This window comes from Salmo trutta, chromosome 1 (genome assembly GCF_901001165.1).
Source record: "Salmo trutta chromosome 1, fSalTru1.1, whole genome shotgun sequence".
Classification (NCBI taxonomy): Eukaryota; Metazoa; Chordata; class Actinopteri; order Salmoniformes; family Salmonidae; genus Salmo; species Salmo trutta.
In genome coordinates, this window is record NC_042957.1 from 30,798,639 (window position 1) to 30,823,567 (window position 24,929).

Consider the following 24,929-nt stretch of genomic DNA (forward strand, 5'->3'; position numbering starts at 1 on the left):
ATTACAGCATCTGTGCTGTAACGTGACACTTTCTAAGGCGTCCATTGGCTCTCTAAAGCCGCCAGAAAGTGGAATGGGATGTCTGCTGTCTCTGGGGAAAGTACAGCAGCAGAGTTTGTAAGTGGTCAGCCTGGGGACAGTGAGACTGGAGATGCGCGGTCACGAGAACTCGCCATGTTTTTCTTTCAGTCTTTGAATGAATACAACGTCGCCCGGTTGGAATATTATCGCTATTTTACGAGAAAAATTGCATAAAAATTTATTTTAAACAGCGTTTGACATGCTTCTAAGTACGGTAATGGAATATTTTGAATTTTTTTGTCACGAAATGCGCTCGCGCGTTACCCTTCGGATAGTGACCTGAACGCACAAACAAAACGGAGGTATTTGGATATAACTATGGATTAGTTGGAACCAAAACAACATTTGTTGTTGAAGTAGAAGTCCTGGGAGTGCATTCTGACGAAGAACAGCAAAGGTAATCCAATTTTTCTAATAACAATTCTGAGTTTAGGTGACCCCGAAGTTGGCGGATGTCAAAATAGCTAGCCGTGATGGCCGAGCTATGTACTCAAATATTGCAAAATGTGCTTTCGCCGAAAAGCTATTTTAAAATCGGACATAGCGATTGCATAAAGGAGTTCTGTATCTATAATTCTTAAAATAATTGTTATGTATTTTGTCAACGTTTATCATGAGTAATTTAGTAAATTCGCCGGAAGTTTGCTGGGGGTATGCTAGTTCTGAACATCACATGCTAATGTTTTTGATATAAATATGAACTTGATTGAACAAAGCATGCATGTATTGTATAACATAATGTCCTAGGTGTGTCATCTGATGAAGATCATCAAAGGTTAGTGCTGCATTTAGCTGTCTTCTGGGTTTTTGTGACATTATATGCTAGCTTGAAAAATGGGTGTCTGATTATTTCTGGCTGGGTACTCTGCTGACATAATCTAATGTTTTGCTTTTGTTGTAAAGCCTTTTTGAAATCGGACAGTGTGGTTAGATTAACGAGAGTCTTGTCTTTAAAATGCTGTAAAATAGTCATATGTTTGAGAAATTGAAGTAATAGTTTCTAAGGTATTTGAATATCGCGCCACAGGATTCAACTGGCTGTTACGTAGGTGGGACGATTTGGTGCCACCTACCCTAGAGAGGTTAACACATTTTTTACTGACTGCTTCGATTCGGTCTTATGTGGCAAAATTTGAAATTATGTTTTTTACATTGGATAAAAGTGGAGACTCAGAGCTAGACAATGGTACATCATACACTGCAGTTGAGGAACAATGGAAAAGTAATTTTACTTTGAAAGTTGATAAACTTGTAACCCCACTTTTGAGAAAATGGACCTTGAATATTTTGGTACACCTACTGGAGAGCTCACCTTTGTCTACACCCATTCAGCATCGTTCACACCCTCTTTAAGCCGATGTATAACACTTGTATTTTTTATGAATGTTTATTATGACTATTTCTGTATTTTGAATTTGGTTCTCTGCAATATCACCGGATGTTGTCGAGGTGGGTCGCTAGCGGAACGCCTGCGCCTGAAAGGTTAAGCCTTTAGCCCCACCCATCTCTTTAAGGATTCACTTGTGAGGCCAAGAAACAACTTTATTTTATAAAGTCGTTTCTTGCATCATACAACACAACGCAATTTACGGTCACCTATTTGGCCCATCGTGTTACAGACCAAATAAAAAATAATTAATTAATGTCAAGCCCTTCATAATGTAAAAACTTTTTTTAAAGTCTCATGCAATGTAGGCCTGCACTGAACACCACATATAGGCTACTGTAGGCTATCTTATACAAATCTAATGCTATTTCCATGTGAAAATGTTATGGGATTTGCTCCATTGGTTTTGATGGTAGGGCTACATTATGTTCAAATAGCAACAATAGACTATTGGCTACTGTCTAAAACTGTAAGGGTACATCCTCAGTGGTAACAGTAAACGAGTGCCGGAAGTTGCACAAAATTCTCACAATGTTCAAGTTTCCGCTCACGAGACCTAAAATTTTCACAGTGCCCTATAAAATTAGAAGAACATTGATCCCAACCCATACTAGCATGCACCATGCATGAATCTGCAGGTAGCTAAAGCTAACCAACTAGGTTCAATGTTAGCTAGCTAGCTAACATTAGGCTATAACTAGCAATACAAATTACTTTCTGAGATACAAATAATATTACTGAGGGGGCACACTTTCTAGTAGGCTTAAATTGAAGATATGGCAAAGAGGAGTGGCAATATCATCCGCTTTTATCCTCAGTCATGTTTTCACCTCTTCCACGCTCACTTTTCAGAATTCAAAACTACAATGCTTGTCTATCAGAATTTGATCAGTTATACTTGGATGTGTAGCATCAGCGTTTGTTGCTGGCATGTCATTCCTAACTTTGCTAATCTTGCCCATGAAAAAAATCCTTAAAGTAATTGGCAATATCAGTGTGTTTTGTGATGAGTGAGGCATCTGATTAAATGAATGATGAAGCTGAGTTTGCCTTTTTGCCCAAATTTTTATTTAAGGTGCTCCAAAGCTTTTCACTATCATTTTTTATATATTTAATCTTTGTTTCATAGTATAGTTTATTGTTCTTTTTATTCCATTTAGTCAATCGATTTCTTCATTTTCAGTACGTTTGCCAATCGGTTGTGCAGCCGGACTTATTTGCCATTCCTTTTGCCTAATCCCTCTCAACCATACAATGTTTTATTCACATGTAAAAGTACTGGTGACAAATCATGCATTCCGATTCTTCCATAGATTGTAATGGTCACATAAATATTTTTTTAATGGTTGTACTGAAAAAAAATGTAATCACAAAACTATAATAGCCTTGCTTTGAACCCCTGGAGAAGGTGGAGCTTAAGATTCGGTCATATAAGACAGCCTTGTTGCCAAGGCCAACTGCATTGGTGACCTTTATGCACTTTCAGTTCATCCTTCATGTACTCAGTTTGCCCCCAACTACTCCAAGGTTATGATATGTCCTAACCCAACGTTAGTTCCTAAAGTCATTCCTAAGACTTATAGTGGTCTAGCCACTGACCTCTTCCCTTTCCACCCTCTGCCTTTCTCTTCCCCAGAGAAGATGCGCCTAAACACGCTGTGACTAGTATGCGCCCTGCACATCTACATGGATAGGACTAGGCCTTTCCGGGGGTGTGACCAACTGTTTGTTTGCTTTGCCAACCCTGCTCGGGGTAGGGATTTGTCAAGGCATACAGTTTTAGGGGGTTGCAGTCTCCCCTGGGTGTCCGGACTCTTCCACTAGAGGAATTGCTACGTCATGGTCACTGTCCAGGGCCATCTCCATCTTGGAGATTTGTGCGGCGGCTAGTTCGGTTTCCCCTCACACCTTTGTGAGGTTCTATCGTCTGGGTGTCACTTTGCCTTCTGTGGCACACACAGTCCTCGACGCTAGAGCTGTGTATGATGGATCGGGCATATTACCATGTACCACAACAGACTTCTCCAGAAACAGGCTATTGGCAATCGGGGTGTGCCATAGTGAGATGTCGAACTGGTCGACGAAAAGAGAACTTTGGTTAACGGTATGTAAACCCGGTTCTCTGAAGGAGAGGAGGGAGACATCTCACCAGATTGCCCCTCTTGCAAGACTTGTGTAAGAGGTATTTCTTAGAAAGAGATCAGAGCATTGCCTGGTTCTATATAGACATGTGGGGTGTACACCCACAAAGCTCTGATTGGCCTGTTAGCCATGACTGAATAAGGCTTCAACTTATGACATGCTAGAGAGGGCATGTCCCATCTGCTACAGAGAACCCGGGGTTACATACCTCAACCAAAGTTACTTGTCCATGGGACCGACTGATATTCGCTCACCCATTCACACTCTTTCCTTCACTCACTCCCTCATTCACTCACTCCCTGATTCACTCACTCCCTTACTCACAAACTACCTCTTTCACTCACTCACCACGGGTGGAAAGAGTATTGAAATATCCTACTCAAGTCGAAATACTGTTACTTTAAAACACTTTTACTCAAGTAAGTGAAAAATGACTGACTTTTAAAAATACAAAAAAAAGTACATGTACTCGGAAAACCTACTCAATTACAGTAAAGAGACGAGTTGTAATTTCACTTAACAAAAATATAAATGTAAAATGAAACAATTTCAAATATTTTTTACTGCGTAACAGCTCACATAAGGAAATGACTGGAAATTCAGATATGCATCGGTTGGTCACAAATACCTTAAAGAAAGAGGTAGGGGCGTGGATCAGAAAACCAGTCAGTATCTGGTGTGACCACCATATTGCCTCATGCAGCGAGACACATCTCCTTTGCATAAAGTTGATCAGGCTGTTGATTGTGACCTGTGGAATTTTTTCCTACTCCTCTTCAATGGCTGTGCAAGTTGCTGGACATTGGCGGGAACTGGAACACTCTGTCGTACACGTCAATCTAGAGCACCCCAAACATGATCCAATAGGTGACATGTCCGGTGAGTATGCAGGCAATGACAGAACTGGGACATTTTAAACTTACAGGATGTGTGTACAGATCATTGCGACGGATCCTTGCATTATCATGTTGAAACATGAGGTGATGGCGGTGGATTAATGGCACGACAATGGGTCTCGTCACGATATCTCTGTGCATTAAAATTGCCATTGATAAAATGCGATTGTGTTCGTTGTCCGTAGCTTGTCTGCCCATACCATAACCCCACCGCCACCATGGGGCACTCTGTTCACAACGTTGATATAATCAAACCACTCACCCACACGATGCCATGCACACAGTTGAAACTGGGATTCATCGGTGAAGAGCACACTTCTCCAGCGTGCCAGTGGCCATCAAAGGTGAGCATTTGCCCACTGAAGTTGGTTACGACGCCGAACTGTTGTCAGGTCAAGACCCTGGTGAGGAGCACGAAGATGAGCTTCCATGAGACGGTTTTCTGCAGAAATTCTTTGCTTGTGAAAACCTATGGTTTTATCAGCTGTCTGGGTGGCTGGTCTCAGACAATCCTGCAGGTGAAGAAGCCAGATGTGGAGGTCTTGGGCTGGCAAGGTTACACGTGGTCTGAAGTTGGACATACTGCCAAATTCTTTCAAACGACATTGGAGGTGGCTTATGGTAGAGAAATGAACATTACATTCTCTGGCAACAGCTCTGGTGTACATTTCTGTAGTCAGAATTCCAATTGCACACTCCCTCAAAACTTGAGACATCAATGGCATTGTGTTGTGTGAAATAAATGCACATTTTAGAGGGGCCTTTTATTGTCCCCAGCACAAGGTGCACCTGTGAAATGATCTTGCTGTTTAGTCTAGTCAGCTTCTTGATATGCCACACCTGTCAGGTGTATGGATTATCTTGGCAATGGAGAAATGCTCACTAACAGGGATGTTAACAAATTTGTGCACAACATTTGAGAGAAATAAGCTTCATGTGCATATGGAACATTTCTGGGATGTTTCACTTCAGTTCATGAAACATGGGACCAACACTTTACATGTTGTGTTTATATTTTTGTTCTGTATAGTTACTTTACACTTCTGTTAGCTATGCTGTTGAAATAAACTCGTTTTACATGATTTGAGTTTATTCTGCTTCTGACATCTGCCTCTTACTAACAAGTAGTAGAATTAGCCCACTCTTTGTCCCTAACAGTGAGAGACACACATAAAGGTTCAACTTAATAGCCTCCTACCCGCATTCAAGTCTCCCCACCCGGCATCGCCAGCCAGTGGCCACTACATGCAAGTCAGACGAGTGCACTCTTATGGCAGGTGAAGGGCACATTTTCTGAGATTCAGGAGCTCATGAAAATACCTAGGTTGATGTGCAATTCGCTACATTAAAAATTAAAAGAGACAATTTATTACATTTGTAATATTCACACAATTTTAAGAAATCCACCAAGCTGCAAGGACACTTGTTCATAGGCCAGCAAAAGAGCAGCTGCTCGGGCGCTGGTTGAGCCCTATCTGTGCACTTGCCTGAACATGACGAGTACCTAGTAACTCGAAAGAGATGAGCAATGATGTCACATTAAAATGGCTCTGTGTTCTGTGTACTCTGTGTAACCTACTACCATATCAGCAAACAAATCATTCAGGATCAAGGTGCATTTGGATCACCAATATTTGGAATGAGGAGGTGGTTACTGTAGGTATTATAAACCTATCAGTCATTTCTCTTATGTGTAACCACAAGTCTGGTCTTGTGGGGTAGTGCTGGATTCAAGCCTTATCTCTGAAACTCTGCACTGTAGTGAGCTTATAATGTAAAGGTAATTCCTGATAATGCTGTGAATAGAACAGTGCTTTTAAATGTCAATTGGGCTACAATGCGGAACTTCGGCAATACGGATTGAATCCAGTACCTTAAATCAAATTATTGGAGCAAATTTGGAAAAAAAGTAAAATGTGTAATGAGCTAACTGATTGGATGGCCTTGTGACTGATGAAAGAGACTATCATATCCTCTAGAAGGGAGTGGTTACAACTATGACATCATTAACTTTAGTGCTCTGCTACATATTCTTTATGTAGAGTTGAATGTAGTAATGTCTGATTGGTCAACGTTATATTGTGATCATCATTATGGTAATGGACTACAGGTACAAAAGCACAAGAGTCAAGTTCACATTTGCATCACATTGCGACCAGAGAAAAAGGGTTTACATGTGATACATCACCATCTGCATGGCTGAGAGGTAAGGTATGTTGAATTGAACAGAAAAAATGTATTAACTATCTTTTGAAATGGCAAAACACTTCCCTTTCAGTATTTGTGGTAATATTTCCAACGAATAAGCAAAACTAATGTACATTTTAATACATTTTATCAAGTGACTAAAATACAGCATTTGAATTTGTTTAATTAAATCATCCAACATAATGTAATCATTTCCAACTAATATTCTATAATTGATGTTTTCATCTATAGTAATAATGTGACAATAATGTATCTTTTATATTTCAGATAAGATTCTTTCAACCACGACCATGGAACCAGGAATCAGTCTCAGCAAGGCTGATATTGTTGAGAATATACTTCTATGTTTTGAATCAGTGAATGGGTCTTGCAAAATGTCAATCTTTCCTCCAACAATACAAGTATTACTTTATCTCTTACTTGGCTCATTGTCTGTTCTCACAGTGTGTGGCAACCTTCTTGTAATCATCCCCATCATTCACTTCAAACAGCTCCACACCCCAACCAACTACCTCATCCTCTCTCTGGCTGTGTCAGACCTCCTCTTGGGGGTTTTAGTGATGCTTCCCAGAATGGTATATTCAGCGGAAAGCTGCTGGTATTTTGGGGACTTATTCTGTAAAATATACACCAGCACTGATGTCATGTTGTGTACTGCATCCATTCTTAACTTGTGTTTTATTTCTATTGATCGGTATTATGCAGTGTGTCGCCCTCTCCTTTATAGAATTAAAATAACCGTTCAGGTTGTTCTGATTATGATGCTGGTCACCTGGACTGTTTCTGCCGGAGTAGGGTTTTCTATGATATTTCTGGAGCTCAATATTTGGGGCATGGAGGATTTTTACAATAAAAATGTTGCCTGTGAGGGAGGATGTATTTTGTTTCAAAACAAAGTGTCGAGTATTGTGGCTTCGGTGATCTCATTCTACATCCCAGGAGTCGGGATGCTTAGCATCTACCTAAAGATTTTCCTAATAGCACAGAGACAGGCACGCTCAATTCAGGGTACAACCAATCAGAACTCTGTAGGCAAATCACAGAGGAAGGCCACCAAAACACTTGCTATCATTATGGGGGTATTTCTATCATTCTGGACACCCTTTTTTGTCATCAACTGCATTGATCCTTTTATTAGTTTCTCTACCCCACCCATTTTGTTTGAAACATTTATATGGATTGCCTATTTGAATTCAACTATTAATCCCATGGTGTATGCATTTTTTTACAGTTGGTTCAGGAGAGCATTTAGAATGATTATTGCTGGTCAAATATTTCAACCTGACTCTTCAGAAATACAATTGTTTTCAGAATAAATACAGTGAGCTCCAAAAGTATTGAGACAGTGACACATTTTTTCTTGTTTTGGCTCTGTACTCCAGCACTTTGGATTTGAATTGACACAATGTCTATGAGGTTAAAGTGCTGACTGACAGATTTCATTTGAAGGTATTACACCGCTTTCGTACATAGTCCCCCCATTTTAGGGGACCAAAAGTATTGGGACGAATTCACTTATATGTGTATTAAATTTGTAGAAAGTTAGGTTTTTGTCCCATATTCATTGCACGCAACAGTGACTACATCCAGCTTGGGACTCTACAAACTCTATCAATAGAAATGAATGGTAAATAATGTATTGTGTAATTTTGGAGTCACTTTTACTGTAAATAAGAATAGAACAATTCAACATTAATGAGGATGCTATCATGATAACGGATAATCCTAAATGAATCGTGAAAGATTATGAATGAGAAAGTTATAGACGCACAAATATCCTACACCCAACACATGCTAACCTCTCCTGTTATTGTAATGTGCGAAGTTAGCATGTCTTGGTGGCATGATATTTGAGCGTCTGTAACTTTCTCAATCATCATTATTCACGATTCATTCAGGATTATCCATAACATTGGTAGCATCCATATTAAGGTAAGAGTGTTTAGAAACGGGCCTCCTGAGTGGAGCAGGGGGCGAAAGCACTGAATTGCAGTGCTTGAGGCGTCACTACAGACCCGGGTTTGATCCCAGGCTGTGTCACACCCGGCAGTGACAGGGATTCACATAGGGCGGCGCACAATTGGCCCGGCGTCGTCCCGGGTTAAAGGAGGGTTTGGCCAGGTGGGCTTTACTTGGCTCATCATGCTCTAGCCGCTCCTTGTGGCCGGCCGGGAGCATGCAGGCTGACTCAGGTCATCAGTTGAACAGTGTTTCCTTCGACACATTGGTGCAGCAGGCTTACGGGTTAAGCAGGCGGGTGTTAAGAAGCTCGGTTTGACGTGTCATGTTTCGGAGGATGCATGACTCGACCTTTGCCTCTCCCGAGCCCGTTAGTGAGTTGCAGAGATGAGACAAGATCTTAATTTGATATTATGAAATTGGGGTGAAAAAGGGGGTAAAATACAACAACAAAAAATATGTGTTTAGAAACATATTATATTCTTATTTACAATAAAAGTTACTCCAAAATGACACAATACATTATTTACCATTCATTTCTACTGAGCACAAAATAATCTGAAACACAACCGAAACAAACAGCAAATACATCCAACAAATGTGTAGAGTCATAGGCTGGATGTAGTCATTGCGTGCTATGAATATGAGACCAAAAACTGAACTTTTGACTCCTTTAATACACATATAAGTGAATTTGTCCCCAATACATTTGGAGCTCACTGTATGTCTAAAGTCAGTACTGACAAAGAAGTGTGACATGTGCCTTTGTTCTGTCCTTTATTAAACCATATCAGACACAGGTGTGTAGGTTTAAAAAACAAGTACAATCCAGTTGGCCCCAAAACATGAAATCAACCACTAGTAGGAGTTAGCCTCTCCTCTCCCATATCTTATACATACATGCATACATACATACAGTGGGGGGAAAAAAGTATTTGATCCCCTGCTGATTTTGTACGTTTGCCCACTTACAAAGAAATGATCAGTCTATAATTTTAATAGTAGGTTCATTTGAACAGTGAGAGACAGAATAGACTAAACAGTATACTCTCACTGTTCAAATAAACCTACCCTTACAATTATAGACTGATCCTTTCTTTGTCAGTGGGCAAACGTACAAAATCAGCAAGGGATCAAATACTTTTTTCCCATACTGTACATACATACATACATACATACATACATACATACATACATACATACATACATACATACATTCTGTAACGCCCTGGCCATAGAGAGGGGTTTTTTGTTCTTTATTTTGGTTAGGCCAGGGTGTTACATTGGGTGGGCGTTCTATGTGCATTTTTCTATGTTGGTTTGTTTCGTTGATTTTGGCCGTGTGGCTTCCAATCAGGCACAGCTGTAGAGTGTTGTTGCTGATTGGGAGTCACACATAAGTGCCTGTTTTTCTGTTGGGGTTTTGTGGGTAATTGTTTCTGTTTAGTGTCTTGCACCTGACAGTACTGTTTGGCTGTCGGTTTTCTTGTTTTGTTTTGTGTAGTGTTCTTTAGTAAATTAAACTTCAAAGATGAACACTAACTCCGCTGCGTATTGGTCCACTTTCTTAGACGATGACTTCTCTGTTTCGTCTGACGACGAAGACAGCCGTTACACATACATACGTACATACGTACGTACGTACATACACACACACAGAGTACATGGAGTGCAGAGATGGTAACACATCATTAGTGGCCTCGAGTGGATGTAGTCATACACATTTTCATAGGATCTCTGTGAATGTAGAATCCTTTCAGTTTTTTGATATATTGCTCTGCAAATCCAGCTGAAGAAATTATGTTGTCTAAATGACATGGTGAAGATATGTTTGCACTTAGGTGATATTATTGAAATAAAGATTATTTGTGTTGATAATGTGTAAAGTTTTCTGTGATACTGAATATTTTTGCAGATCGTACTTTATACTTCACATGATACTGTATATCACTTAATTTTCCTCTAATAACACATTACCAACACTTGAGACATCTGTGGCATGGTGTTGTGTGACAAAAATGCACATTTTAGAGGGGCTTTTTAGTGTCCCCAGCACAAGGTGCACCTGTGTAATGAGTATGCTGTTTAGTCTAGTCAACTTCTTGATATGCCACACCTGTCAGGTGGATATATTATCTTGGCAATGGAGAAATGCTCACTAAAAGGGATGCTAAAAATATGTGCACAAAAGTTGAGAGAAATTTCTGGGATGTTTAATTTCAGCTCATGAAACATGAGACCAACACTTTACATGTGCATTTATATTTTTGTTCAGTATAGTTACTTTACACTTCTGTTAACTATGCTGTTGAAATAAACTAGTTTTACATGATTTGAGTTTGTTCTGCTTCTGACATCTGCCTCTTACTAACAAGTAGTAGAATTAGCCCATGTGTTGTCCCTAACGGTGAGAGACAGATATGACAGATTCAACTCAATAATAGCCTCCTACCAGCATTCAAGTCTCCCCACCCGGCATCGCCAGCCAGTGGCCACTACATGCAAAACAGACGAGTGCACTCTTATGGCAGGTGAAGGGCACATTTTCTGAGATTCAGGAGCTCATGAAAATAGCTAGTTTGATGTGCAATTCGTTACGTTAAAAATTAAAAGAGACAATTTATTACATTTGTATTATTCATAATTTTTTTAAAAATCCACCAAGCTGCAAGGACACATTTTCATAGGCCGGCAAAAGAGCAGCTGCTCGGGCGCTGATTGAGCCCTATCTGTGCACTTGCCTGAACATGACGAGTACCTAGTAACTCGAAAGAGCTGAGCAATGATGTCACATTAAAATGGCTCTGTGTTCTGTGTACTCTGTGTAACCTACTACCATATCAGCAAACAAATCATTCAGGATCAAGGTGCATTTGGATCACCAATATTTGGAATGAGGAGGTGGTTACTGTAGGTATTATAAACCTATCAGTAATTTCTCTTACGTGTAACCACAAGTCTGGTCTTGTGGGGTAGTGCTGGATTCAATCCTTATCTCTGAAATTCTGCGCTGTAGTGAGCTTAAATTGTAAAGGTAATTCCTGATAATGCTGTGAATAGAACATTGCCTTTAAATGTCAATTAGGCTACAATGCGGAACTTCGGCAATACGGATTGAATCGAGCCCCTTAAATCAAATTATTATAGAAAATTTGGAAAAACAGTAAAATGTGTAATGAGCTAACTGATTGGATGGCCTTGTGACTGATGAAAGAGACTATCATATCCTCTAGAAGGGAGTGGTTACAACTATGACATCATTAACTTTAGTGCTCTGCTACAGATTTTTTATGTAGAGTTGAATGTAGTAATGTCTGATAGGTCAACGTTATATTGTGATCATCATTATGGTAATGGACTACAGGTACAAAAGCACAAGAGTCAAGTTCACATTTGCATCACATTGCGACCAGAGAAAAAGGGTTTACATGTGATACATCACCATCTGCATGGCTGAGAGGTAAGGTATGTTGAATTGAACAGAAAAAATGTATTAACTATCTTTTGAAATGGCAAAACACTTCCCTTTCAGTATTTGTGGTAATATTTCCAACGAATAAGCAAAACTAATGTACATTTTAATACATTTTATCAAGTGACTAAAATACAGCATTTGAATTTGTTTAATTAAATCATCCAACATAATGTAATCATTTCCAACTAATATTCTGTAATTGATGTTTTCATCTATAGTAATAATGTGACAATAATGTATCTTTTATATTTCAGATAAGATTCTTTCAACCACGACCATGGAACCAGGAACCAGTCTCAGCAAGGCTGATATTGTTGAGAATATACTTCTATGTTTTGAATCAGTGAATGGGTCTTGCAAAATGTCAATCTTCCCTCCAACAATACGAGTATTACTTTATCTCTTACTTGGCTCAATGTCTGTTCTCACAGTGTGTGGCAACCTTCTTGTAATCATCCCCATCATTCACTTCAAACAGCTCCACACCCCAACCAACTACCTCATCCTCTCTCTGGCTGTGTCAGACCTCCTCTTGGGGGTTTTAGTGATGCTTCCCAGAATGGTATATTCAGCGGAAAGCTGCTGGTATTTTGGGGACTTATTCTGTAAAATATACACCAGCACTGATGTCATGTTGTGCAATACATCCATTCTTAACTTGTGTTTTATTTCTATTGATCGGTATTATGCAGTGTGTCGCCCTCTCCTTTATAGAATTAAAATAACCGTTCAGGTTGTTCTGATTATGATTCTGGTCACCTGGACTGTTTCTGCCGGAGTAGGGTTTTCTATGATATTTCTGGAGCTCAATATTTGGGGCATGGAGGATTTTTACTATAAAAATGTTGCCTGTGAGGGAGGATGTATTTTGTTTCAAAACAAAGTGTCGAGTATTGTGGCTTCGGTGCTCTCATTCTACATCCCAGGAGTCGGGATGCTTAGCATCTACCTAAAGATTTTCCTAATAGCACAGAGACAGGCACGCTCAATTCAGGGTACAACCAATCAGAACTCTGTAGGCAAATCACAGAGGAAGGCCACCAAAACACTTGCTATCATTATGGGGGTATTTCTTTCATTCTGGACACCCTTTTTTGTCATCAACTGCATTGATCCTTTTATTAGTTACTCTACCCCACCCATTTTGTTTGAAACATTTATATGGATTGCCTATTTGAATTCAACTATTAATCCCATGGTGTATGCATTTTTTTACAGTTGGTTCAGGAGAGCATTTAGAATGATCATTGGTGGTCAAATATTTCAACCTGACTCTTCAGAAATACAATTGTTTTCAGAATAAATACAGTGAGCTCCAAAAGTATTGAGACAGTGACACATTTTTTCTTGTTTTGGCTCTGTACTCCAGCACTTTGGATTTGAATTGACACAATGTCTATGAGGTTAAAGTGCTGACTGACAGATTTCATTTGAAGGTATTACACCGCTTTCGTACATAGTCCCCCCATTTTAGGGGACCAAAAGTATTGGGACGAATTCACTTATATGTGTATTAAATTTGTAGAAAGTTAGGTTTTTGTCCCATATTCATTGCACGCAACAGTGACTACATCCAGCTTGGGACTCTACAAACTCTATCAATAGAAATGAATGGTAAATAATGTATTGTGTAATTTTGGAGTCACTTTTACTGTAAATAAGAATAGAACAATTCAACATTAATGAGGATGCTATCATGATTACGGATAATCCTAAATGAATCGTGAAAGATTATGAATGAGAAAGTTATAGACGCACAAATATCATACACCCAACACATGCTAACCTCTCCTGTTATTGTAATGTGCGAAGTTAGCATGTCTTGGTGGCATGATATTTGAGCGTCTGTAACTTTCTCAATCATCATTATTCACGATTCATTCAGGATTATCCATAACATTGGTAGCATCCATATTAAGGTAAGAGTGTTTAGAAACGGGCCTCCTGAGTGGAGCAGGGGGCGAAAGCACTGAATTGCAGTGCTTGAGGCGTCACTACAGACCCGGGTTTGATCCCAGGCTGTGTCACACCTGACAGTGACAGGGATTCACATAGGGCGGCGCACAATTGACCCGGCGTCGTCCCGGGTTAAAGGAGGGTTTGGCCAGGTGGGCTTTACTTGGCTCATCATGCTCTAGCCGCTCCTTATGGTGGGCCGGGAGCATGCAGGCTGACTCAGGTCATCAGTTGAACGGTGTTTCCTTTGACACATTGGTGCAGCAGGCTTACGGGTTAAGCAGGCGGGTGTTAAGAAGCTCGGTTTGACGTGTCATGTTTCGGAGGATGCATGACTCGACCTTTGCCTCTCCCGAGCCCGTTAGTGAGTTGCAGAGATGAGACAAGATCTTAATTTGATATTATGAAATTGGGGTGAAAAAGGGGGTAAAATACAACAACAAAAATTATGTGTTTAGAAACATATTCTATCCTTATTTACAACTAAAAGTGACTCCAAAATGACACAATACATTATTTACCATTCATTTCTACTGAGCACAAAATAATCTGAAACACAACCGAAACAAACAGCAAATACATCCAACAAATGTGTAGAGTCATAGGCTGGATGTAGTCATTGCGTGCTATGAATATGAGACCGAAAACCGAACTTTTGACTCCTTTAATACACATATAAGTGAATTTGTCCCCAATACTTTTGGAGCTCACCGTATGTCTAAAGTCAGTACTGACAAAGAAGTGTGACATGTGCCTTTGTTCTGTCCTTTATTAAACCATATCAGACACAGGTGTGTAGGTTTAAAAAACAAGTACAATCCAGTTGGCCCCAAAACATGAAATCAACCACTAGTAGGAGTTAGCCTCTCCTCTCCCATATCTTATACATACATACATACAGTGGGGGGGAAAAGTATTGGATCCCCTGCTGATTTTGTACGTTTGCCCACTTACAAAGAAATGATCAGTCTATAATTTTAATAGTAGGTTCATTTGAACAGTGAGAGACAGAATAGACTAAACAGTATACTCTCACTGTTCAAATAAACCTACCCTTACAATTATAGACTGATCCTTTCTTTGTCAGTGGGCAAACGTACAAAATCAGTAAGGGATCAAATACTTTTTTCCCATACTGTACATACATACATACATACATACATACATACATACATACATACATACATACATACATACATTCTGTAACGCCCTGGCCATAGAGAGGGGTTTTTTGTTCTTTATTTTGGTTAGGCCAGGGTGTTACATTGGGTGGGCGTTCTATGTGCATTTTTCTATGTTGGTTTGTTTCGTTGATTTTGGCCGTGTGGCTTCCAATCAGGCACAGCTGTAGAGTGTTGTTGCTGATTGGGAGTCACACATAAGTGCCTGTTTTTCTGTTGGGGTTTTGTGGGTAATTGTTTCTGTTTAGTGTCTTGCACCTGACAGTACTGTTTGGCTGTCGGTTTTCTTGTTTTGTTTTGTGTAGTGTTCTTTAGTAAATTAAACTTCAAAGATGAACACTAACTCCGCTGCGTATTGGTCCACTTTCTTAGACGATGACTTCTCTGTTTCGTCTGACGACGAAGACAGCCGTTACACATACATACGTACATACGTACGTACGTACATACACACACACAGAGTACATGGAGTGCAGAGATGGTAACACATCATTAGTGGCCTCGAATGGATGTAGTCATACACATTTTCATAGGATCTCTGTGAATGTAGAATCCTTTCAGTTTTTTTGATATATTGCTCTGCAAATCCAGCTGAAGAAATTATGTTGTCTAAATGACATGGTGAAAATATGTTTGCACTTAGGTGATATTATTGAAATAAAGATTATTTGTGTTGATAATGTGTAAAATTTTCTGTGATACTGAATATTTTTGCAGATCGTACTTTATACTTCACATGATACTGTATATCACTTAATTTTCCTCTAATAACACATTACCAACACTTGAGACATCTGTGGCATTGTGTTGTGTGACAAAAGTTCACATTTTAGAGGGGCTTTTTAGTGTCCCCAGCACAAGGTGCACCTGTGTAATGAGTATGCTGTTTAGTCTAGTCAACTTCTTGATATGCCACACCTGTCAGGTGGATATATTATCTTGGCAATGGAGAAATGCTCACTAACAGGGATGCTAAAAAATATGTGCCCAAAAGTTGAGAGAAATTTCTGGGATGTTTAATTTCAGCTCATGAAACATGAGACCAACACTTTACATGTGCATTTATATTTTTGTTCAGTATAGTTACTTTACACTTCTGTTAACTATGCTGTTGCAGTTCCGGTTTGGAGCGAGCAGTCGCACTTTGCTTCGCTCCACAGGTAATATTACACTTCATTACATTACAACGGTTTGATTTGTTTGATTTGTTTGATCTGAGCAATTTTTCTTAGCTAGCTACATAGCCGTCTTTGTATCAAAGATAATTGTGTAGTTTAGAGTAATTAGAGTATTATCGAGGTTAGCTATTTTCGTCCTAACGTAGTCAACACTGCTAGCTAGCTAGTCAACACTGCTAGCTAGCCAACTAGCTAACTTCTACCGACTAGCAGCACTGTAGAAACTATTACATTACAATGGAACGACTTGATTAGTTTAGTGTTAGTGTTAGTGTTAGTTAGCGAGCTACATAGTTGTCTTTGCTGATTTTGTATCTAAGATAATTGTGTAGTTTAGAGTAATTATCGAGGTTAGCTAGCCAGCCGCGACGCCGTTGTCCAGACTCCAGACTTAGTCATCATCAAACCCACTGCTAGCTAGCCAACCGTTACCGACTAGCAGCTCTGTAGATACTAATACATTACAACGGAACGATTTGACTAGTGCAGTGTCAGCTAGCTAGCTACATAGTTGTCTTTGTCATAGCTTGATAATTGTGTAGTTTAGTAATTATCGAGGTTAGCTAGCCAGCTATTTCCGTCCCCTGCGACTCCATTTTTCCAAAAGTAGCCAACTATTACCGACGAGCAGCACTGTAGAAACTAAATACATTACAAAGGAACGTCTTGATTAGTGTTATGTTAGCTAGCTACAAAGTTGCTTTTGTATCATGACAAGGTGTAGTACTGAAACTATCGAGGTTACCTAGCCAGCTACACGTTCTAACAAAGTCAACAACGCAGCCACTGCTAGCTAGCCTACTCCACCAGCCAGCAGTACTGTATCATTTTCGTCATTTTAGTCAATAAGATTTTTGCAACGTAAGCTTAACTTTCTGAACATTCGAGACGTGTAGTCCACTTGTCATTCCAATCTCCTTTGCATTAGCGTAGCCTCTTCTGTAGCTTGTCAACTATGTGTCTGTCTATCCCTGTTCTCTCCCCTCTGCACAGGCCATACAAACGCTTCACACCGCGTGGCCGCTGCCACTCTAACCTGGTGGTCCCAGCGCGCACGACCCACGTGGAGTTCCAGGTCTCCGGCAGCCTCTGGAACTGCCGGTCTGCGGCCAACAAGGCTGAGTTCATCTCAGCCTATGCTACCCTCCAGTCTCTAGACTTCCTGGCGCTGACGGAAACATGGATTACCACAGATAACACTGCTACTCCTACTGCTCTCTCCTCGTCTGCCCACGTGTTCTCGCATACCCCTAGAGCATCGAGCCAGCGGGGTGGTGGCACTGGAATCCTCATCTCTCCCAAGTGGACATTCTCTCTTTCTCCCCTGACCCATCTGTCTATCTCCTCATTTGAATTCCATGCTGTCACAGTTACCAGCCCTTTCAAGCTTAACATCCTTATCACTTATCACCCTCCAGGTTCCCTTGGAAAGTTCATCAATGAGCTTGACGCCTTGATAAGTTCCTTTCCTGAGGATGACTCACCTCTCACAGTTCTGGGTGACTTTAACCTCCCCACGTCTACCTTTGACTCATTCCTCTCTGCCTCCTTCTTTCCACTCCTCTCCTCTTTTGACCTCACCCTCTCACCTTCCCCCTTAACTCACAAGGCAGGCAATACGCTTGACCTCATCTTTACTAGATGCTGTTCTTCCACTAATCTCATTGCAACTCCCCTCCAAGTCTCCGACCACTACCTTGTATCCTTTTCCCTCTCGCTCCCATCCAACACTTCTCACTCTGCCCCTACTCGGATGGTATTGCGCCGTCCCAACCTTCGCTCTCTCTCTCCCGCTACTCTCTCCTCTTCCAACCTATCATCTCTTCCCTCTGCTCAAACCTTCTCCAACCTATCTCCTGATTCTGCCTCCTCAACCCTCCTCTCCTCCCTTTCTGCATCCTTTGATTTTCTCTGTCCCCTATCCTCCCGGCCGGCTCGGTCATCCCCTCCTGCTCCGTGGCTCGACGACTCACTGCGAGCTCACAGAACAGGGCTCCGGGCAGCCGAGCGGAAATGGAGGAAAACTCGCCTCCCTGCGGACCTGGCATCCTTTCACTCCCTCCTCTCTACATTCTCCTCTTCTGTCTCTGCTGCTAAAGCCACTTTCTACCACTCTAATTCCAAGCATCTGCCTCTAACCCTAGGAAGCTCTTTGCTACCTTCTCCTCCCTCCTGAATCCTCCTCACCCTCCCCCCCTCCTCCCTCTCTGCGGATGACTTCGTCAACCATTTTGAAAAGAAGGTTGACGATATCCGATCCTCGTTTGCTAAGTCAAACGACACCGCTGGTCCTGCTCACACTGCCCTACCCTGTGCTTTGACCTCTTTCTCCCCTCTCTCTCCAGATGAAATCTCGCGTCTTGTGACGGCCGGCCGCCCAACAACCTGCCCACTTGACCCTATCCCCTCCTCTCTTCTCCAGACCATTTCCGGAGACCTTCTCGCCTACCTCACCTCGCTCATCAACTCATCCTTGACCGCTGGCTACGTCCCTTCCGTCTTCAAGAGAGCCAGAGTTGCACCCCTTCTGAAAAAACCTACACTCGATCCCTCCGATGTCAACAACTACAGACCAGTATCCCTTCTTTCTTTTCTCTCCAAAACTCTTGAACGTGCCGTCCTTGGCCAGCTCTCCTGCTATCTCTCTCAGAATTACCTTCTTGATCCTAATCAGTCAGGTTTCAAGACTGGGCATTCAACTGAGACTGCTCTTCTCTGTGTCACGGAGGCTCTCCGCACTGCTAAAGCTAACTCTCTCTCCTCTGCTCTCATCCTTCTAGACCTATCTGCTGCCTTTGATACTGTGAACCGTCAGATCCTCCTCTCCACCCTCTCCGAGTTGGGCATCTCTGGCGCGGCCCACACTTGGATCGCGTCCTACCTGACAGGTCGCTCCTACCAGGTGGCGTGGCGAGAATCTGTCTCCGCACCACGCGCTCTCACCACTGGTGTCCCCCAGGGCTCTGTTCTAGGCCCTCTCTTATTCTCGCTATACACCAAGTCACTTGGCTCTGTCATATCCTCACATGGTCTCTCCTATCATTGCTATGCAGACGACACACAATTAATCTTCTCCTTTCCCCCTTCTGATAACCAGGCGGCGAATCGCATCTCTGCATGTCTGGTAGACATATCAGTGTGGATGACGGATCACCACCTCAAGCTGAACCTCGGCAAGACGGAGCTGCTCTTCCTTCCGGGGAAGGACTGCCCGTTCCATGATCTCGCCATCACGGTTGACAACTCCCTTGTGTCCTCCTCCCAGAGTGCTAAGAACCTTGGCGTGATCCTGGACAACACCCTGTCGTTCTCCACTAACATCAAGGCGGTGACCCGATCCTGTAGGTTCATGCTCTACAACATTCGCAGAGTACGACCCTGCCTCACACAGGAAGCGACGCAGGTCCTAATCCAGGCACTTGTCATCTCCCGTCTGGATTACTGCAACTCGCTGTTGGCTGGGCTCCCTGCCTGTGCCATTAAACCCCTACAACTCATCCAGAACGCCGCAGCCCGTCTGGTGTTCAACCTTCCTAAGTTCTCTCACGTCACCCCGCTCCTCCGCTCTCTCCACTGGCTTCCAGTTGAAGCTCGCATCCGCTACAAGACCATGGTGCTTGCCTACGGAGCTGTGAGGGGAACGGCACCTCCGTACCTTCAGGCTCTGATCAGGCCCTACACCCAAACAAGGGCACTGCGTTCATCCACCTCTGGCCTGCTCGCCTCCCCACCTCTGAGGAAGCACAGTTCCCGCTCAGCCCAGTAAAAACTGTTCGCTGCTCTGGCACCCCAATGGTGGAACAAGCTCCCTCACGACGCCAGGACAGCGGAGTCAATCACCACCTTCCGGAGGCACCTGAAACCCCACCTCTTTAAGGAATACCTGGGATAGGATAAAGTAATCCTTCTAACCCCCCCCCTTAAAAGATTTACATGCACTATTGTAAAGTGGTTGTGCCACTGGATATCATAAGGTGAATGCACCAATTTGTAAGTCGCTCTGGATAAGAGCGTCTGCTAAATGACTTAAATGTAATGTAAATGTAAATAAACTAGTTTTACATGATTTGAGTTTGTTCTGCTTCTGACATCTGCCTCTTACTAACACGTAGTAGAATTAACCCATTTGTTTTCCCTAACGGTGAGAGACAGATATGACAGATTCAACTCAATAATAGCCTCCTACCAGCATTCAAGTCTCCCCACCCGGCATCGCCAGCCAGTGGCCACTACATGCAAAACAGACGAGTGCACTCTTATGGCAGGTGAAGGGCACATTTTCTGAGATTCAGGAGCTCATGAAAATAGCTAGTTTGATGTGCAATTCGTTACGTTAAAAATTAAAAGAGACAATTTATTACATTTGTATTATTCATACATTTTTTTTCAATCCACCAAGCTGCAAGGACACATTTTCATAGGCCGGCAAAAGAGCAGCTGCTCGGGCGCTGGTTGAGCCCTATCTGTGCACTTGCCTGAACATGACGAGTACCTAGTAACTCGAAAGAGCTGAGCAATGATGTCACATTAAAATGGCTCTGTGTTCTGTGTACTCTGTGTAACCTACTACCATATCAGCAAACAAATCATTCAGGATCAAGGTGCATTTGGATCACCAATATTTGGAATGAGGAGGTGGTTACTGTAGGTATTATAAACCTATCTGTCATTTCTCTTATGTGTAACCACAAGTCTGGTCTTGTGGGGTAGTGCTGGATTCAAGCCTTATCTTTGAAATTCTGCGCTGTAGTGAGCTTAAATTGTAAAGGTAATTCCTGATAATGCTGTGAATAGAACATTGCCTTTAAATGTCAATTAGGCTACAATGCGGAACTTCGGCAATACGGATTGAATCGAGCCCCTTAAATCAAATTATTATAGAAAATTTGGAAAAACAGTAAAATGTGTAATGAGCTAACTGATTGGATGGCCTTGTGACTGATGAAAGACACTATCATATCCTCTAGAAGGGAGTGGTTACAACTATGACATCATTAACTTTAGTGCTCTGCTACAGATTTTTGTACGTAGAATGTAGTCTGATTGGTCAATGTTATATTGTGATCATCATTATGGTAATAAACTATAGGTACAAAAGCACAAGAGTCAAATTCACATTTGCATCACATTGCGACCAGAGAAAAAGGGTTTACATGTGATACATCACCATCTGCATGGCTGAGAGGTAAGGTATGCTGAATTGAACAGAAAAATTTACTTGACCATCTTTTGAAATGGCAAAACCTTCCCTTTCGGTATTTGTGGTAATATTTCCAACGAATAAGCAAAACTAATGTACATTTTAATACATTCTATCAAGTGACTAAAATACAGCATTTGAATTTGTTTAATTAAATCATCCAACATAATGTAATCATTTCCAACTAATATTCTATAATTGATGTTTTCATCTATAGTAATAATGTGACAATAATGTATCTTTTATATTTCAGATAAGATTCTTTCAACCACGACAATGGAACCAGGAACCAGTCTCAGCAAGGCTGATATTGTTGAGAATATACTTCTATGTTTTGAATCAGTGAATGGGTCTTGCAAAAGATCAATCTTTCCTCCAACAATACGAGTATTACTTTATCTCTTACTTGGCTCAATGTCTGTTCTCACAGTGTGTGGCAACCTTCTTGTAATCATCCCCATCATTCACTTCAAACAGCTCCACACCCCAACCAACTACCTCATCCTCTCTCTGGCTGTGTCAGACCTCCTCTTGGGGGTTTTAGTGATGCCTCCCAGAATGGTATATTCAGCGGAAAGCTGCTGGTATTTTGGGGATTTATTCTGTAAAATATACACCAGCACTGATGTCATGTTGTGCAATACATCCATTCTTAACTTGTGTTTTATTTCTATTGACCGGTATTATGCAGTGTGTCGCCCTCTCCTTTATAGAATTAAAATAACTGTTCAGGTTGTTCTGATTATGATTCTGGTCACCTGGACTGTTTCTGCCGGAGTAGGGTTTTCTATGATATTTCTGGAGCTCAATATTTGGGGCATGGAGGATTTTTACTATAAAAATGTTGCCTGTGAGGGAGGATGTATATTGTTTCAAAACAAAGTGTCAAGTATTGTGGCTTCGGTGATCTCATTCTACATCCCAGGAGTCGGGATGCTTAGCATCTACCTAAAGATTTTCCTAATAGCACAGAGACAGGCACGCTCAATTCAGGGTACAACCAATCAGAACTCTGTAGGCAAATCACAGAGGAAGGCCACCAAAACACTTGCTATCATTATGGGGGTATTTCTATCATTCTGGACACCCTTTTTTGTCATCAACTGCATTGATCCTTTTATTAGTTACTCTACCCCACCCGTTTTGTTTGAAACACTTATATGGATTGGCTATTTGAATTCAACTATTAATCCCATGGTGTATGCTTTCTTTTACAGTTGGTTCAGGAGAGCATTTAGAATGATCATTTCTGGTAAAATATTTCAACCTGACTCTTCAGAAATACAATTGTTTTCAGAATAAATTGAAACAGTGACTCATGTTTTGTTGTTTTGATTCTGTACTCCAGCACTTTGGATTTGAAATGATACAATGACTATAAGGTTAAAGTGCAGACTGAAATATTTAATTTGAGGGTAGTTTGATCCATATCAGGTGAATTGTTTAGAAATTACACCACGTTTTGTACATAGTCCCCCCATTTTAGGGGACCAAAAGTATTGGGACGAAGTCACTTATGTGTGTATTAAAGCAGTAAAAAGTTAGGTTTTTGGTCCCATATTCATTGCACGCAACAATGACTACATACAGCTTGGGCCTCTACAAATTCTGTCAATAGAAATGGAGGATAAATATTGTGTAATTTTGGAGTCACTTTTACTGTAAATAGGAATAGAACACTTCTATATTCATGTGGATACTACCATGATTATGGATAATCCTGAATGAATCGTGAATTATGAGTGAGAAATTTACAGACGCACAAGTATCATACCCCCAAGACATGCTACCCTCCCCTGTTATTGTAATGGTGAGTGGTTAGCATGTCTTGTGTGTATGATATTTGTGTGTCTGTAACTTTCTCACTCATCATTATTCACAATTCATTCAGGATTATCCATAACATTGGTAGCATCCAAATTAATGTAGAAGTGTTAAAAAACATATTCTATTCTTATTAACAATAAAAGTGACTCCAAAATGACACAATACATTATTTATCATTCATATCTATTGGGCACAAAATAATGTGAAACACAACTGAAAAAAACAGCAAATGCATCCAACAAATGTGTAGTCACAAGCTGTCACGTCTTGACCAGTATAAGGGGTTATTTGTTATTGCAGTTCGGTCAGGACGTGGCAGGGGGTGTTTGTTTTATGTGGTTCGGGGTTTGTTGGGCTATGTTCCTATGTAAGAGGGGTGTTTATTAAGAGTGTTTCGGGGTTTGTTGAGCAATGTTCTTGTTAGTTTATTTCTATGTTAGCTCTAGTCTTTCTATTTCTATGTTTAGTTAATAGGGTTGACCTTCAATTGGAAGCAGCTGCTCCTCGTTGCTTCTAATTGAAGGTCTTATTTAAGAGGGGTGTTTTTTTTCTATGGGAGTTGTGGGTAGTTGTCTCCTGTTTTGTGTCTGTGCACCTGACAGGACTGTTTAGTGTCGCTTGTTGTTTTGTATACGTGTTTCTTTTGTTTTTCCTTCTTTTAATAAAAATAAAGAAGATGAGTATACATGTTCCCGCTGCACCTTGGTCCAATCCGTACGACACTCGTTACACAAACAATGTAGTCATTGTGTGCTATGAACATGAGACCAAAAACCTGCGTTTTTTCTACTTTAATACATATATAAGTGAATTTCTCCCAATACTTTTGGTCCCCTAAAATGTGGGGACTATGTACAAAAAGTACTGTAATTTCTAAACGGTTCACCCGATATGGATGAAAATATCCTCAAGTTAAATGCATCCAGTGAGCAAGGCCGTATCAAGACAAAGGTTGGCTACATTGAAGAATCTCAAATATGAAATATATTTTGATTTGTTTAGCACTTTGGTTACTACATGATTCCAGATGTGTTATTTCATAGTTTTGATATCTTCACTATTAATCTACAATGTAGAAAATTGTAAAAATAAATAAAAACCCTAGAATGAGTAGGTGTGTCCAAACATTTGACAGGTAATGTACATATTCATCTGGATCTGTGAAACTGGCCCATAATGTAGGTTGTAATGTGATAACTAAGTCATATGCTATATACATTTATTCTTCCCTTGTTTATTTACTTGGCCCTGTGTTTTCCATCTGTATCTGAGATGCAAACAGGTACATTTAGCCTCTGAAGCCCAGGCTTCTCAGGAAGGATGGCAACGTGAAATGGTACATTTGAATGCATTTGAAATACTCCAAGCATGTACAAGGCCTTTACTGTATCTATTTGTTTTTCCATCTATAAACTTCTTCACTAGAGCACCTGTCCTTT

General features: G+C 40.9%; 3 protein-coding genes across 3 annotated transcripts; all 3 read left to right on the plus strand.

The window, feature by feature from the left end:
• Positions 1-832: 832 nt before the first annotated feature.
• Positions 833-13,482, plus strand: LOC115193903 (trace amine-associated receptor 1-like). Its single transcript, XM_029753048.1, has 2 exons — positions 833-856; positions 12,403-13,482. The coding sequence occupies exons 1-2, from the start codon at positions 841-843 to the stop codon at positions 13,449-13,451; spliced, it is 1,065 nt and encodes a 354-aa protein (XP_029608908.1). The 5' UTR covers positions 833-840; the 3' UTR covers positions 13,452-13,482.
• Positions 6,606-8,030, plus strand: LOC115147284 (trace amine-associated receptor 1-like). The gene is made up of 2 exons (XM_029689448.1): positions 6,606-6,712; positions 6,982-8,030. The coding sequence occupies exon 2, from the start codon at positions 7,005-7,007 to the stop codon at positions 8,028-8,030; it is 1,026 nt and encodes a 341-aa protein (XP_029545308.1). The 5' UTR covers positions 6,606-6,712; positions 6,982-7,004.
• An 8,337-nt stretch (positions 13,483-21,819) lies between the features above and the next one.
• Positions 21,820-23,015, plus strand: LOC115201749 (trace amine-associated receptor 1-like). The gene has a single exon (XM_029765660.1). It carries the CDS (start codon positions 21,940-21,942, stop codon positions 22,963-22,965), a length of 1,026 nt encoding a protein of 341 aa, XP_029621520.1. The 5' UTR covers positions 21,820-21,939; the 3' UTR covers positions 22,966-23,015.
• Positions 23,016-24,929: the final 1,914 nt, after the last annotated feature.

Excerpts from the sequence above, each read along its gene's own strand:
- LOC115147284 (XM_029689448.1), top strand. The coding sequence starts at position 7,005 with ATGGAACCAGGAATCAGTCTCAGCAAGGCTGATATTGTTGAGAATATA.
- LOC115201749 (XM_029765660.1), top strand. The coding sequence starts at position 21,940 with ATGGAACCAGGAACCAGTCTCAGCAAGGCTGATATTGTTGAGAATATA.